This window comes from Pseudorasbora parva, chromosome 23 (assembly GCF_024679245.1).
Source record: "Pseudorasbora parva isolate DD20220531a chromosome 23, ASM2467924v1, whole genome shotgun sequence".
In the NCBI taxonomy this organism is placed as follows: domain Eukaryota; kingdom Metazoa; phylum Chordata; class Actinopteri; order Cypriniformes; family Gobionidae; genus Pseudorasbora; species Pseudorasbora parva.
In genome coordinates, this window is record NC_090194.1 from 14,131,797 (window position 1) to 14,149,606 (window position 17,810).

The 17,810-nt window shown below is 37.3% G+C and overlaps 1 protein-coding gene across 1 annotated transcript in view; it reads left to right on the plus strand.

Annotated features, from left to right (window-relative positions):
* mtrex (Mtr4 exosome RNA helicase) overlaps window positions 1-17,736 on the plus strand; it is a 32,689-nt gene extending 14,953 nt beyond the window's left edge. Inside the window, exons 15-27 of the mRNA XM_067433901.1 lie at window positions 595-720; window positions 2,266-2,416; window positions 2,611-2,783; window positions 2,934-3,002; window positions 4,554-4,682; window positions 5,603-5,713; window positions 7,000-7,188; window positions 10,156-10,319; window positions 10,520-10,625; window positions 14,454-14,510; window positions 15,147-15,309; window positions 16,402-16,506; window positions 17,472-17,736. Of these exons, the coding sequence (XP_067290002.1) occupies window positions 595-720; window positions 2,266-2,416; window positions 2,611-2,783; window positions 2,934-3,002; window positions 4,554-4,682; window positions 5,603-5,713; window positions 7,000-7,188; window positions 10,156-10,319; window positions 10,520-10,625; window positions 14,454-14,510; window positions 15,147-15,309; window positions 16,402-16,506; window positions 17,472-17,524 (1,596 nt within the window). The 3' untranslated portion in view covers window positions 17,525-17,736. The remainder of the gene's footprint in view (window positions 1-594; window positions 721-2,265; window positions 2,417-2,610; window positions 2,784-2,933; window positions 3,003-4,553; window positions 4,683-5,602; window positions 5,714-6,999; window positions 7,189-10,155; window positions 10,320-10,519; window positions 10,626-14,453; window positions 14,511-15,146; window positions 15,310-16,401; window positions 16,507-17,471) is intronic.
* The last annotated feature ends 74 nt before the right edge of the window (window positions 17,737-17,810 follow it).

A 17,810-nucleotide genomic window follows, 5' to 3' on the forward strand; every position in this document is an offset into this window, starting at 1 on the left:
TCAAAAGTTTAGTCAAAAGATTTTTACAAAAAAATATATTTTTTCTTAATTCAAAGAATCCTGGAAGAAATGTATCGCTGATTCCACAAAATATTAAGCTGAATCGAATAAATGATCATAAGAGACTTATTTAAAAAACATAACACTACCGTTCAAACAGTTCAGGTATGCAAGTTATGTGCTTTTTTTAATTACACATCTTTCATAGACGTATATTTCATTAACTACTGCATTTCTAAAAACATTAACTAAACAAAATGGATCAAAACAGGATGTAAATAAGTAATTCATTTTTAAATATATGCACCACATGTTTGGTGTTTAGTTTGCTGTTTTTCCTGCAAAAATATTTTACTGTAAAGTACATATTTTGTTAATTTTTTGTTGTATTCAGAAAGCAGTTTTTACTGTGATTTACTCATCCTGTTAAGTACAAAAAGTTTCACTGTGTAAGGTTAATTTAAACAATTAACATACTTTTGTTGTTTCTAATTATTTGGTCTATTAAAATTAGAAATATTTTGGATTTTTGTCCTTTAGTTTCCAAATTGCTACAAAAGTTATAAAATATTTTTTCAACACCACCCACTCTAGATCACCTCTGGAGAGTATATCCAGATGTCAGGACGTGCCGGCAGAAGAGGAATGGACGAGAGGGGAATAGTCATTTTCATGGTGGATGAGAAGATGAGTCCTGCGGTTGGCAAACAGTTACTGAAGGTAACACACTTAATTGCCAAAACATGCCATGAAAATGATGACTTTATTTTTGTTTTCCTTTTTGGGTGAACTGTTCAAGCAGAAAATCTCATCATGTATTGTTCAGGTGATGGCCAACACACTCTGACGCACAAACGTTCTGATCCTAAACCCCTTATCCTCCTCTAAGCCTTGGCACCCTCTGTAAGGGGCCGTCCCATTCATTTAATACACTCTTTAACGTGTAAGCTCTCTCAGTCTCACATGCCGCCTGCCAGGATTCGTCCCTGCAGACTCCTGATCCCACCCCTGCAGACTACTGAAGTTTGCATTGCCACATCCCTTATGTCCATCTCTTTTTTGGGTCCATTAAAGTCTTGCTCAATGCCCTTTCAACTGATTTTCAATTGTACTTTATAATGGTTCATTTTGAAGTTTTAAAGAGAATTCTGAGAGCCATGTCGCTCAAACGAATCAACTAGCACACCAGTAGTGCCTTCTCAGCCTGTGTAGAATCAGACTCAGAATCAATCTATTAAATCAAAAGGTTTTGCAACACAGCCCTGTGTTTCTTACTTAACATAGCGTGGTCAGAAGATGTTTATTCATGTATAAAGAAGGCTTCAGCGGTTGATCGTTTTATTATTTTATTTGTTTTGTGGGATTAGAGAGATGTTTTCCTTGGTAACACAATCTCCTTTTTTTGTATCCGTTAGTTTTCTTCTGCTCATGAGTATATGGCAGCCCGTAGAACTGTATGGTAAAAAGTTGTGCAATTTGGCACACTCATAGAAGACAGTCCCGATATTAACCACAACAAATTTGCTGCTCTTCCAACTGTCAATTCATGTTTATGAGAATAACTTTTGAATGCCAAAGGCTGGAAACAAAATTCCTTTTCCTCTGATTCTTTGGCTCAAGATGATTAGAATCTTAAATTTGCTTGTAGCTATATTTTATACATTGTAATTGTCAAGATGGTAAAAGTAAAATGATTTAATATTTACAAGATATTTCTGATGATTTTGCTGCTACTGTTACCAAATGTCAAGATAAAATAGTGCAAATGTTTCAATGAGCTTTTAAATTTGGTCTTTAAGATTGTTTTAATATTGTCAGATACTTGCCCTATTCATCATTTCAAACTGTTTCAGTGAATCAGTTCAAAATTAGGCTATTCATTTGTCCTGACTTAATTGTATGTGGTTTTTGTTGTTGTTGTTGCATGCATTTAAAGGGATAGTTCCCCCAAAAATGAAAATTTGTTGTTTATCTGCTTGCCTTCAGGGCATCCAAGATGTGTGTTTGTTTCTTCTGTAGAACAAAAAAATTAAGATTTTTAACTCCAACCAATGCTCGTATAATGCATGTCAATGGGGTCTAATTAGAATTAATCATATATTATAAGACGTTTTTACATCTCATTTACTCTAAAAACAAGTTAAATAGGTCAGCCATTGGTTGGGTGTTAGAGAGAACTGATTTTACTGCATGTCATCTTCACCATATGGGTGTCAATGGATTGTGTTGGATTTGTGATTTGAGTAACACCTTTTATTCTTGTAGGGTTCGGCAGATCCTCTGAACAGTGCGTTCCACCTGACCTACAACATGGTGCTCAATTTACTACGTGTGGAGGAGATCAACCCAGAGTACATGCTGGAAAAGTCCTTCTACCAGTTCCAGCACTACAGAGCTGTGCCTGGTGTTGTAGAGAGTAAGAACTATTATGATTTAAAGGAATATTTCCCATAGTTAAAATTCTGTAAGCATTTATTCATCATGTGGAACAGAACATTTTTCAAAATGTCTTTTGTCACCAAAAAGCCTGTTAGTCATACGGGGTTGGCACAACACAACAGTTAATATTTGGTTCAATAGCCTGTCTTTTATTTTCTGTGATTCTCGTAGAGATGAAAAAGCTGGAGGAGGAGTATAATGCGATACGAATCCCCAATGAAGAGAGCGTGGTGACCTACTACAAGATCCGTCAGCAGCTGGCCAAACTAGGAAAAGAAATTGAGGAGTTTATTCACAAACCTAGATACTGCCTGCCCTTCCTGCAGCCGGGCAGACTGGTCAGGGTAAATGGCCAGTGTCTTTTCTGTACAAGCAAATACAGTTAATGTTTAATCTAAGTCTAACAACAGATCGTTGGATAATATAGCCTCAAAGACATGCTTGGTTTTGTTGGTTAGAGAAACTGAAAATGCTAAACACACTTTCATTTCCAGGTGAAAAAGGATGATCTGGATTTTGGTTGGGGTGTAATCGTCAATTTCCAAAAGAAGGCAAATGTCAAGGTATTGTAAGATTTTGTATTGTATTTACAATAAGAGCACTTGTACTAGTTATTGTACTTTCAGAACTCAAAACGTCATTCTAAGTGGGGGAAAAAAGGAAACAAAACCCTGGAATACACATTTGCCCCCACTCGATTTGTTGTCTAGACAAGTCAATACTAATTGTTGAAAGTCAGAGCCAACTTGCAGATATTGGACAGTCAAAGTTGACCAATATCACACACAATTGCATAGGTTTTTTTTTTTTTTACTTTAGATTTTATATCCAAACAACATGTTTCATATTTTGAGCCAATATTGTAATGCTTATTTTTTTCCAATAGCGCTGTATGGCTGTGTCCACAAAATATTTTTTTTCTAAAGGCTAAGCATGTTTTCAATAGAAGCGCTGCACAGACTTAAAGTCTGGTAGTGTGATCCTCAGTCATTTATTGTATGATGACCAATTACAAAATCACCAAATGTATGATGCCTGGTATTTAAAAAAAAAAAAGCTGTGTAGTGTATAGGGCTGGGTAAAAATATTGATTCATCAATGCATTGCAATTATTTGTTCCTCAATTCAATATCGATTCATCAAATCCTATGAATCGATGTAGCCCACCGGCCAGTGTCGCTGTCTGCAACACTAGTGAGAGCGTTCAGCGCTGTACAAGGCGCGCTTTACCAATACAGCAGCTGCACTCCATTCGAGCCTTCACCACCAACATTAAAAGCTGATGTTTGGGCTCATTTTGGATCAGCTGCTCAGTTGTTCAGTGTTATTGCGCCACAGAATCGACATGCGTTCATCTCGCAACAACACACACGGTCATGTAGATCACGGTGCTCTCAATAGTTGTAATCAAACCAGCGCTCTCAATACATTTGAATGGCTTAAGTGGACAGATAATAGCTTCACTTCACTATAGAGTTATTTGCTTTCCAATCTGTGGGAAACACTGTAATGTTATAATATCAATGGTTGCACTTTGTTTTATGAGTGTGCACGTTTTGTGCTTCTGTTTACATTTCTTTTATTACTTGAATGTATAGGAAGAAAGAACTATACTTTCTACTACTTACAGTTACATGCACTTTAGAGGTGTTAATAAAGCGCCTGTTACTCACAGGTGTGGTTTGTATTCAACACGTACACTATTGTACAATTTATTCTGCTAAATAAACCATGACAGGAAGTCATTTTGTCCTTAAACATTGATAATACTGCACACATTATTTAAAAATATACTCAGGTACTTAATTACTTGTGTATTTACTTATTAATTAATCAATATCGAAGCTAATAAATCAATATCAAATCGAATCGAAGCCTCAAGAATCGAAACATGAAATTCCTAGCAATACCCAGCCCTAGTAGTGTATTCAAGCCTTAAGCTGTAAGAATGATTCATTCTGAATCTTTTTTTTATCATACATGATGGCTTGTCACCACTTGTTTCAGAAATCCCCAGCAAAAAAAGAAATGAGGATTCTTTATTTGAGAAGTCATGGAGTAGGTAAAAAAATGGTAACACAAATTCTGTCTTATGATGAATGTGTATGTTGTAGGCCGGAGGTAGTGATGTTGACCCGTTGTATGTGGTGGAAGTTCTGGTCCACTGCAGCAAAGACAGCGTGAAGAACGCGGCCACAGAGGCAGCCAAGCCAGCTGGTCCAGGGGAAAAGGGCGAGATGCAGGTGAGAATTTGGTGGTAAACCTGCCCCAGAATCTCAGAAGATGCAAAACACAAGTGCAACAGTTAAATACATCTGTCTAGCATGTTTAAATTGAAACTCAATGGAAAAGTAGCCCAGTGTATAAATGCCTTCTGTGTGAACAGCCCCTTATAGTGTTTATTAATATTTTGAGTTGGCTTAAACAAAAAGACTTAAGCTTAATTTTAATTAAGTATGTAGTTTTGTTTTGCTCATTATTTCTTTATTTCTCTATAATTTTTTTTATTTCAGTTTTTATAAAATTCAGCTACTTTAGCTTAACTTTTAGCTAGTTAAAATTCCTGAAAATGATTTTAATTAACAATAACAGCACTCGTCATCAATATTAATGGAGTGAGTTTTTAATTGACTGGCAGCCCTAATTCAACCCTAATTCAGCAGACTGACCCTGTTCCTGTGAAACAGAGGAACTCTCCCTCCACCAGCTGAATTTTGAAAAGGTTTCATTTGGTTTGAATTCAAAATACTGGCACATATGTTCTTGAAAAAGAAACATAAGGAGTTCTCTACTCCTAAAAAAGAAGAGAGCTTTTCATACATGTAACAAAGCATAAAATAACAAAGTGCCACAATACAGCTGTGATGGCAGTTATTGTCATTGTTTTCCTCTCTTGACCTCTTCCCCCAAACATTAAGCAATTTATCTGGCGCTCCTGAGGTTTGAGGCTCGATGGCTTTAGCTGATGGCTCTTGTTTTTTCCTCCATCTCCGTGGGCTCGTAAACTCTGCTTTATGTCTACGCCAGGCCTGCTAAATGTGTTTAGATTGACCCTCCAGCTTCTCGCTGTGGTTTTGGTCATATATGGCCACGATGTTAAATTCTTCATGCAGAGGCAGCCAGAGGAGGTTTGTCCAATCAGAACTGTCTGTTTATCTTTCAGGTTGTTCCTGTGATTCTTCATCTCATTACATCCATTAGCTCTGTTCGCCTCTACATCCCCAAAGACCTGCGGCCCTACGACAATCGACAGAGCATGCTTAAATCCATACAGGTCAGCACACACACTGCATAGTGCTTCAACTACTAGTTAAAAATTTTCTTAAACAAATTCTCACATTTTGTCCCCCCCCTTTTTTTTTTACACAATTCAATTCGAAGTGATCAGTATTTTGTTAGTCATGAACTGAATGGTTATCACTGTAAAAAGGACATAATAGGTTCCCTTTGATACAATATATTGATTTTGTTATTTGGCTCTACTAGAATAAGTTTTAATGCTTGAATTTTCAGAAAACACATTCTTTTTCACATTTAACATTGTTTCAGTACCTCTCTTACCAGAAACACTCAGTTTAGTTAATGTCTCTATGAAGTGCAATATGTTCTGATTGGTTGGCTGGAACAGTGTGTTAAGCGGTCAACCGCTTCCAGTGCATTTGGGGAATGTCCCCAAAATTAAAAATGAGTTTTATGCCTTAAAATAGCTTGAATGTAACTACACCCTTGCTTCATCATGAATATGCAAATGAACCCTGTGTCCACATTCACTTATGAATGGTAATGGATTAAATGAATTGCTCTCTATAACGTCCGTACCCCGATTTTTCATATCAACAGAAAAATATACCAGGATAACCTGTTTTTTGAGACTCCCCTGCTTCTTAGAATTATTAATATGTTAAAGCCTAACTTTCAACACACATAATGTGTCTAATATGATAAAACTGCGCTGCGTTACCCCACATATACATAACCGAAAGAAGCAGGAGCGGTGGTCTACATCGACATTAAAAGCGCCACGAAATCAAGGCATCATCAGACTACGCCTTTATTTTGAATAAACAAAGGCGTAGTTTGATGATGCCTTGAAATCAAAGTTTATATGGTCGCCAGTGATGATCTTAGCAAAGATATAACTCCTAAATCCATATTTTTGGTCCATTTTAGTCGTAGTCTGGAGACTTTTTTTGTGTTGAAAATGTATAAAAGCGTAATGCATTCCATAGTAGTGATGTCATGTGACAACACTGTAGCATACTGCTACTGTTGCATACTACTGCACATGCAGTACAAAAGGGCAAGTCTTTTTAGGGAGACTTGTTAGGGCAAGTCTGTGTTTTTCCATGCTGAGTGTAGCAAATTGCTTAATCTTGTTAATCCTGACACTTCCCTACACAATCACATTGTTCCTTTATACACCGATTTGACCTCAATTAGTTGCAGATGCTGATTTCTAGGAGTGACTGTTTTTTCTGTTGGACCATCTCAACCATTCTCTTAATGGAAGGTGTTAAGTGATCTTAAAGATTAAAGCATATAACTGCTTGTGGTTCCCAGGAGGTGCAGAAACGTTTCCCAGATGGTGTTCCGCTGCTTGATCCCATAGATGATATGGGTATCAAGGATCCAGCGCTGAAGAAGGTCATTCAGAAGGTGGAGGCATTCGAGCACAGGATGTACACGCACCCCCTGCACAGCGACCCCAAACTGGAGGCTGTTTACACTCTGTGTGAGAAGAAAGCGCTGGTGAGTCCACTGTAGGATGTACGTGAATGTGCAGAAGTCAGAGGGATTTATATAAATGTCATTTCTTTTCATAGACAACCTTTTTCTGGTCAGCGCAGGAGTCAAAAATGTCATGTGAAATATGGCTCCATTGTTTAGCATGCTAGAAAGGGTGGATGTCATTTCCTGCGGCTGAAATCTTGAAGGTCCACCAGAACCAAACAAAAGCGGGAAACTGGCTTTTGCGCAGGGTGAATAGGTGCTAAATCGGATCACAAACAATCCTGCAGCCACATAGTTCTCATTGTGCAACGGTATTAAAGGGATAAGTGTTTTTATTTTAATACAGTCCCTGTAGGCTTTGCACACGGGTCATATTTTGTTGGGTGTTCGCGTAATGGAATCAAGTGGTCAGTTGCATCATGGGGACATGGGATATCCCTCCAAACCAGATTAGAATTTTTTTTTTTACATTTTTTTTTTAGATCAGCTGTGTTCTATAAAGGTCTATGGAACTAACTCAAAAAACTAAATCTGTGGCTAGATTCACAATGGCCTCTGGAAACTAATACTTACTGTGTTGAGGCTAGATTCTATTATATAATATTTGCTTGTAAAATCTACTATAAAATGTACATTTTTTTCTTTTTTTTCTTCTATTGAACAAAGGCTGTGAATACTTATGTACAATAAAAAAAAGTATTATTTAATTTGCAAAGATTTCAAACAAACCCCTTTCACATTATTATGGGGTATTGTTTGTAGAATTTTTTGAAAAATACTGAATTTAATACATTTTGGAATAAGGCTACAACACAATGAACGAAGCACTGTGAATACTTTCCGGATGTACCTTATGCACATTGTTTTTTAAATACTTAAGGTTTATAATTTAATAGATTATAATGTATATAATTTTAATAGCTTTGGTTTAAATGTATTTAAAAAAATACAAAAATATGTATGTATGCATATATATATATGTGTGTATATATATATATATATATATATATATATATATATATATATATATATATATGTATATGTATATATATATATATATATATATATATATATATATATATATATATATATATATATAACAAACGAAATATAAATATTTAAATTGTTTTATATACTTTTTTTAATTCAAAGAAATAAAATGCTTATTGCAAGACCATGCTATAAAATTACTTGTAGGATTTTACTGCTCATAACTTTCCGGGACTTCTTTAAAACACTGTTGGCCAGACTTTGTTGGCATATATTTGCTTTTGAAGTCTATTATAAAATGTATATAGTGATTTGAATTACTTTGTCTCTTCTAGGAAATTGACATTTTCTGTTTTTTTTTTTTTTGCGAGGTACAATTGTTCATTTAAGCTCATGTCCTAGTTATAGGCATGAATGTAGGTCATGCCATTCAGACCACACATTAGCATTACCAATACACAATACAGCATGTTTGGATATTAAATGCTGAAGAATGTGTTGTGTTGGGTGCAGTTTCTGGGGAAGTGAGAAGTTCTTAACCTTTTTGCTTAAACAATTCAGCTCTTCTCAGTGTCCTGTTTTCAGTCTGAGACTGAATCACTTTAGAAAGATCTCAGATAAGCTGTAAAGTGGATAATGACATTAGAGCTGAGTCTTGTAAGGGGTTAATCAATTGTGCCTTAGCAGGCCAACACTATTTAACCTTTCTGTCTCAGCTGATGTTAGCTCTCTGGACTGATTTGGGTTTCTTTCAGTGAATGGTAGCTAATTGTTTAATATAATCCTCTGTCATTACAGGTTAGTGTTTTTATTCTGAATTTGTCTTTCATAAGTCTAATTAAAAGAATAAAAAGTGTAGCCCTCTGATGTTGATGGGATTTTAAATGCACCATAATTTTTAACTTTTGATCAGTATGTAATGCTGCAATCAAGTATACCTGATATTGCCAGGGCATTACCAATGTCATTATTAACTAAATTTAAACTATTTTAAAATATTTTCATTAAAGGAAGCGTATGTAAGATTGTGGCCAAATTTTTGTACTGCAATCACTTTCAAATGACTGTAGAGCGGTGTCCCCCCAACTTGAGGTTGCCAGATATGCTGCAGGATGGAGCAGGAACATTTGTAGATCTGCAGTTGTGGTAACTATAGCAGAGCTGGCAACGCGGATTCGAAATACTACTGACTTTGTGATTGGTAGATCTGTGGAGGGCGGAGCTTCAGGCCAAAACACATGTCAACAACAACATCAGTTGCAACAACAACTTTTAAATTACAATATCCTGGCCGGTCTACTGTTGTCAGTACTCATTAATATAAGTTTGAAATTAACATGATTTATTAATGTCTAGGACATATCGGGGCCATTTTATGATTAATTGAAATACATTTCTTACATACAGTTCCTTTAAGAATCAATAAAGCTGAAATTAAATATAAACAAGCACATAACAAATATACTTATGATCTGAACTATATATATTAAGGGGAAAATATTGTTCTGCTTGCCTCAAATGCGTGGAATAATGATGCATGATTTAAGTTAGACACATTTTTGCCCAGGTTTTATGCACTTGGACAGATGGTGGCGCTGTCTCTGCTAGTTTTGTATATTTAGGGTGTTGTGACCGTGTGAAGTCTGTCAAAATATTATACTTCAGATACTGCCCTGTTTTCTATGTGGTGCCTTTGTTGATGCATTACATGAAAATGGTTTAACCGAGTGTGGAAACAAGAATTTCAAGTGCATGTTTGCAGATTTCTTTTGTTTGTGAAAACCTCTAATGGTGTATTTTGTTTGCAGGAGTGTGCGTCAGGTGTGCTATTATGAGTAGCTCTGCTGTTTGGTTTCTTCCTGGAACATGCATCTTTGAAATGTGCATGTTTACATTGCAGAAACGTGTAGTTGTAGATACGGAAACTAATGCGTTAAACCACACGTTTTGAACAATAATACGTGTGTATTTTCTCACTGTGCTTGTGTGTATCAGATTGCAGGGGACATTAAAGCGGCAAAGCGTGAGCTGAAGCGAGCTCGTACTGTGCTGCAGATGGACGAGCTGAAGTGCCGAAAGCGTGTGCTGCGACGCCTAGGGTTCGCCACTTCCTCTGATGTCATCGAGATGAAAGGTCGTGTAGCCTGTGAGATCAGCAGGTAGGATTGCCACAAAAAAAAAATCAAGCAAGATGGTCGGTTGCTTATATATTGTTCACACAATTCTAGTCCATGTTCTAAACATTTATAGCTAACAGACGTGCACTAAAAGCAACTACAACAAATACTGCACCCAAACCAGCCTTTATTTTTAATACTTAAGCTTGTTTCTAAAGCATCTTGTGTATTCCTGTTTATAGTGCAGATGAGCTGCTGCTGACAGAGATGGTGTTTAACGGACTGTTCAACGACCTGACGGCGGAGCAGGCCACCGCGCTCCTCAGCTGCTTTGTCTTCCAGGAAAATGTAAGGCCAGAAAGGTCGTCATGCAGTAATGTGGTCTGGGCATAATATGAGAGAAGTCAATGGGTTATGACAGTTATGGGCCCAAATAACCTGTTTTGTGGTCATGAATACAGGAATGAGGTTATTTAAAGGGCCAACTTCTAATTGAGACTTGTGAAGCGCATGTCATGTTCATTAAATAATTACACTATATGCAGATTAGCCCATAAAAATGTTATCTCATAGTCGATTTGAAAAAGCCGCATTTCCACCGCAGGATCTTTGGGGTGGTACTCTGTGTCTTTCGACTTCGGGAACTTTCGAGGGTGGGACATGGGCACTGAAGATGCTGATTGGTTTTGCTCACACAGCATTTTATTTCAACCGGCACTTTGTAAAGTCTTTTGCGAGGTTCGTTCTGCGCTCAGTAAATATCAGTCTTGCTCTTTCTGTCCGATGGTGTGGGTTCGTCTCAGCCATCTCACGGTCAATGTCCGTATTGCTGATAATAACACACTGGCATTTTAAATCTGCAAAAATGATTACTGTCCGACGCTGACTGGGAGGAGCAGTTGTGCACAGTCCTACACCACCGGACTAATTAGACTGCAGTGGAAACTTGGGCTGTCAACGAATATTCTAAATTCGAATATATATTCGAATAGTTTTTAAAAAACGAATTTCGAAGGTGAAAATTAATATTCGAATTAAAAAAAACAAAAAGCGGAAAAAAATCCCCCGCCGCGGTAGTGGAGGCGTGGCTGTCTGCTTTGCGAGTGAGCGCGTGCATGGGGGTTCAGGGACAGGTCACAGGACAGGAGTCACACTGTCACTGCTGAAAGTGGAAGATGGCAGAAAGTGCAGAGCCCAACTCGACCGCAGCAGAGAAGGAGATTTTTACTCCATAATCTAAAAATCCATGTCTGGAAGGACATTGGATTTTGGTCGGTAGGAGGTCAAATTGTTGAGCCGCGAGATAGTTATATGCAAGCTATGTAAGATACAGTTAGCATACCATGCCTCATTTTATTTAACGTTAAACAGAAACATTACTAAAGTGTAGGCTACTGTACTGACTGAAGAGTTGAATTGCATGAATAAAGGATAAATGCACTGCTTTCACTGATGTGATTCACCGCTTCATGTCAAGGAAAAGCTCCCTGTTTAGAACAGCTGAGCTAGCTCGGAGCGCTCAATATGCTGTTCAAGTAATATTAATAATATTTGTTTCAATCACTGAATGAAGCCTGCTATATTTGGGACGAGTCGCGAGTCTCGCGACCTTAAATTGTTTGCACAACTCTTGATAAGCACTCAAAGTTTGTTCAACCGTTATCCGCAGTGAGGGCGAGAGGGGGGGGGGGGGGGGGCGGGGCTGCGGTCTTGGCCATTAGTTAATTTATATATAATAATTATATATATAATAATAATTATATAATTTATAATAACAATCTACTTGTTTTTTGTGTAATTAGTAATATGTTGTCAAATATGTATAAACTTAAATAGACAAACTATACAAGTAGTTAATGGCTCTTTGTATTAATTTGTAGTTTATTGTCTGTTATTGACGTAATGCGTTGCATTGTCAAATGCAAATGTCAAAATGCATTGACAAAATGTGTGCATAGATGTTCGAATATTCGTGTTTGTTTTAGAGGGAATATTCGAACGTCATTTGAGCAATTTTGACAGCCCTTGTGGAAATGAAGACAGTAGCAGGTCGGGGGAAAAAGTTCCTGGAAAAAAAAAGTTCCTGGTACTAATTGTTCCGGGTAATTTCGGTGGAAATGGTGCTATAGATATTGAAAGTCATTTTGTAAGAGGTTTTGTTCATTTGGAAGCTTTCATTTTCCATATATGCGGCCAGAATCAAAAATTAAACAATGCTGTGGTGTAAGAAATATTTAAATGTTTTGAGAAATTAGTTTAGCCAATCAGAAGAGGTAATTTACATGCAGAAATCTTAAGAGAGTTAAGAAAGTGTCAAACGACGAGCTACTGAAAGAATGTGTTTGGCAAAACTGAAATATACTTTGGGCTTTAAAGGTACAGTAGCAAAAAAATAATGCATGAAACTTATTGTAAGGAAACAATTCAAATTCAGTAGTAATGAAAATGGCCACTAAGTATATTATGTTTGTTGCACCGTAGTGTAGTGTCCCACCCCAAACATGCCATTTGTTCACTCCGTGTTATGTCTGACCCTGTTGTGCCGTTTGCCGTGCATGTCACCTCATGAAGCGTGTTGGTCACGGGACAGCTGTTAATTCTTGTCAGTCATCTGTTAATTTGAGCAGTCTCACCTTTCATAAGCTTGTGGGATAGTCTAGGATAGAAAGAAAAAGCATCCCTCAGCAGGCTGCTAAGAGAGATGTTAAACTTGTGGTATTTTACCATGAAACTGGGTTAAAGTGGCTTCCAGGGCCATGAACCCTGCTTACTAGAATTATGAAACTATGCTATCAAAAATTTATATCATGAAACCTGGTAATAAAAATGTTTAAGAAATGCAATTCATACAAAGTGACTTGAATGAAATTGTTTAAATTTTTTAGTTTTTAAATCCAAAATGTGGTGCAGCTTTCCTAAACAATACTAATGAGAAGTCTTTAATAAAAGGATGAAATTCTTAAAAAGAAAAACTTGTTATATAATATAGCATTATTTTTCCTGCCAAATTACGTAATTTGTTGTAACAGAAACATGCTGGAAAAATATAAAATATAATATTTTGGAAAATAAAAGTGAATATTCACGTGCTTTAAAGTATAAATGTATAATTTTACTTGACATTAGCCATTAAATGTAATTAAGGGATTTTGTCACATAAAGCAGTTTACCTGTAGTTTTTGTTGAGAAGTTAAAGGGAAAGTTCACCCAAAAATGAGAATTAGATGTTTATCTGCTTACCCACAGTGCATCCAACATGTAGGTGTGTCTGTTTCTTCAGTCGAACACAAATGAAGATTTTTAACTCCAACTGTTGGTGTGACAGTCAGATAATGGGGTGAATAGGTAACAAGTATATGAGAGTAAAACAAACAAAAACATGCTTGGGCAATGTGCAGAAAAACCCTGCTGCTCCTCACGACTCATTGATTTGTTAAGACACAAACCGATCGGTTCGGAAACCGAACGGTATTTTTTTTTTACCTCATATCCAGACGAGTCTCATCAAGTTTTCCCATCGGCAGTAACTTCCGTTAGGTGAGGTCAAAAACCTGCGCGATCATAGATATATACCATGTAGACCCCTCATTTGATCGATCTAAGCAGGCACAAATGAGGAATCTGTGGAATATATCTATGATCGCGCAGGTTTTTGACCTCACCTAACGGAAGTTACTGCCGATTGGAAAACTTAATGAGACTCGTCGGGATATGAGGTAAAAAAATAACAAATACTGTTCGGTTTCACACAGAAACCGATCTGTTCGTGTCTTAACAAATCAATGTGTCGTGAGGAGCAGCAGGGTTTTTGTGCACGTTGCCTAAGCATGTTTGTTTGTTTGTTTGTTTTGCTCTATCTGATATTATCTGACTGTCACACACCAACGGTTGCAGTTAAAAATCTTCATTTGTGTTCTACTGAAGAAACATACACACCTACATGTTGGATGTACTGGGGGTAAGCAGATAAACATCTAATTTTCATTTTTGGGTGAACTTTCCCTTTAATCCATTTTTAACATCCATGCTGACTCACTAAATTGAAAGCCTCTCCCATGAAACCTGGCAGATCGCATTCCTATTATGCATAATTTAGAAAGTTAAAGTGCACTGTGTCAAGATGTGTGGTATATTTGTTCTGACAGTGTTCCTTTTTGACCCTCTTTCCATCCACAGGCTAATGAGATGCCCAAACTGACGGAGCAGCTGGCCGGACCGCTGCGACAGATGCAGGTAGCGTGTTCAGGGGGGGGGCAGGATTTGGTCAACCACTCTGAAATTCTTCACATTACAAGCTCACTAACACACACACTATTTAACAAACAACACTTAAACTCCCACCTCTGTTTGCATTCACGGATTATGTGGATAGGTCAGTCTGATCTTCCAAAGACTCCCAAACTTCCAAAGTGTTTTTATTATATGTGAAGTTTCTGCGAGGACACATGTAGGTCAGTTTGATGGCCTCATTTCACTACTACATTTGCAGTGTTGATAAACTGTTCATAGTTGAAGGGTGTACAAACTGCTACTATATTAGTAATTAAAATTTAAGAAAGAGCCCTCTTAACTAAAATGATCACCATTTACTCTCCCTGATGTCTTTCCAAACATGAATGGCGTACTTCTGTGGAGCACAGATGTTTTGCAGAATGTCCTGGATGCTAAATTGTCCCCTATATTTCAAGTCTTCTGAAGCAAAATGTCACCTCCACCATAAGCTCTCAAAGAATCTAGAATCTTGTCTTAACCGCCTCAGATGTTCTCATTCTGATTCAGCATGTTCAATCGGTGAAGACGAGCTCTGACAGACTGTGGTGTGAACCGGCCTGTTGTCATGAATGACTCAAGTTGCTGCTGTGGTTTTAGGAATGTGCCAAGCGAATTGCTAAGGTGTCTGCGGAGGCCAAGCTGGACATAGACGAGGACTCTTACCTGAATCAGTTCCGTCCGCACCTGATGGATGTGGTCTACACCTGGGCCAACGGTTCCTCATTCGCTCAGATATGCAAAATGACAGACGTGTTTGAAGGTACTAGTTCCCTCAGAACAACGGTCAGCAGTCACAAACATACTGCATTTCTGCTCAAGCTTTCACATATTTATGATATGTTTGATTTTTAAATGAAAGCAACTTATCTACACAATGCTGTGATTTAAAGGCACTTTTCTTCTTGCTCACAAAACTGGCCAATCATTTTAATTTAATCATTTTTCATGAATGTTCACAAGTCCACATAAGGTGTTGTATAAAAGATATTTATAAAGAAAAGTAAATATATGTAGGGGGATATTTTTTCATAAATGTTATATTGGTATAGTAACTTCTTTTTGCATTTAGATGTTTTGAATTGGTGTAATTGTGGCTGTTTGGTCCATATTCTGGCTCTGTCTGGGCTCAATCACTCTTTTAATGCACTAGCTAGCACAAACACAATTTTAGTTTTTACCCATATTGCCCAGTTCTAGTTCCTGACAATGGCTTGTTTTTAGAGTTCTACTATAAAAAGACTATTTTCAAATCATCCATTTCCCAGAAATGAACAAATGTAATTACTTTGTAAGAATATTGGAAATCAGCTATGTTTTTGTTGGTCCTGACTAAATAAGTACATCATGAGGCATGCTGGAAAATAAAATGTTTTGAAACGTCTTTTCTGCATGTCTTGTCCCAGAGGCCTCTGCTTTGAGATTTGGCCGTGTCCACAGCATGACGCAGCCTTGAAACGTGGATCTCATGTCTTGCTGTCAAAAAAATAAATTCCCCATCTGTCTGTGCTCCAGCTCCTGAGTGACATTTTGGCTGTGTCCATGTGCATTAGCAAACAGCAAAGCATGTGTAGCGATAAATTCTAGTCATGGAGAGATGTTATATAAAAAATTGAAAAGTTCCCCTTTTCTCTTTCTCTCCATCCCCCTTTCGCCTCTTGCTGGATTGGTCTCATTGGGGGTCTTAGAACACCATTCCAGTAAAGCCCCTTTTGGCAAGAAAGGTTTCTTAAGAAATAAACATTTCTGATGCTACTGGACATTGGAACTATGGGTTACAAGCACTGAAAATGACCATATGTGATTGGTATGTAGTGAGCACAGTGGACTCACTCTCTTTTTCTTTCTCTCTCAGGCAGTATTATCCGTTGTATGCGCAGATTGGAGGAGCTCTTGAGGCAGATGTGCCAGGCGGCCAAGGCCATTGGAAACACAGAGCTGGAGAACAAGTTTGCAACGGGTAGGACATGTTGTAGACTCGTGGTGTGACTCATTCAGCTAAACAGAGCCATGTGCAAGGAGTATCCAGTTTATTGTGGGCAGCTTTGAGCACTTGACTGGTAAACCATCTTGGAAAGATTTAATTATTGATCACATTCGGAGAACTTGTGGGCTTGAGATATAAGATAACGTTAACTGTAAAGCCACAATCCAAGATCATGTCAGTTTGGCTGTTCAGTGTTTTGAATCATGAATCATTTCATTTACACGCATGCTTTTTGCATTCATATGGCCGTAAAAGACCTCTGTACTCTAGGGGGGCGCTAGAGTTCACTTCCTTTTTGTTCCATTAAACCAGATAAGGCCGTCTGTAAAAGATATGTAAAATATACAATATCAAACCCTGTACCCTTATATAGTAAGCTATTTGAGGAGACAGCCTTTTGTAGTAGTGCCTGAAACAATAGTGGACATTGAGTACACTCATTCAATCCCATAAATCCTTCAACAATGAGTGTATGACTGCTAGAAAACAGTTTCATTCCGAAATAATCTCACTAGATGATGTCCACACCACTTCCGCCGCAAAAGTCAGACATTTTCTGTCAATGGTGAGGAAGCGTTTTCTCACAAATGACAATTTCTGTAATTTTTTTAATTATATACAGATACAGTTAATATGCCACATAACCATAAAACATCTAATCTGTCACGTATTAAAGACTACAGGAAATCAGATACTCTCCCTTATTAGACGTGCCATTCCATCAGCAGCTGTTACTTAAAGTTCCTAATGTAGGAATAATTTGGGAACATGGGCCAAAATGAGATGTAATGGAACTTTGAAGTGTCATGTAGCACGTCTGACTCCTCAACCTGTTGTAAACCACACTTTGACTGCCTTTCCAGTTTCCATTTATGTCAGTGTTTTGAGGGTGGCTATGGGTTTCATTTTAAATCAAGACGTTTTCTTGTTTTTCACAGGTATAACGAAGATTAAGAGGGATATCGTGTTTGCTGCCAGTCTTTACCTGTGAATCCTGAGTTGTTTGAGCGCTTTCTTTTGCTATTTTTTTTTAAGACATTGTTCATTTTTCATCAGAACACTGAAGGACAGATTGTACATGGAACATAATTGTTTTATTTGTGTTCATCAACGAGCATAATGGGTTCTTGTTTTCATCATAAAAGCGCAATATATTGTACATACAGTTTTAACAATTTTAATAAAAAAAAGTCTGTATAGTGATTTTATTTTCTTCATACAGATAAAAAAGTTTTCTTTTGTGGCATAATAGAGGTACACTTATATTAGTATTTGGA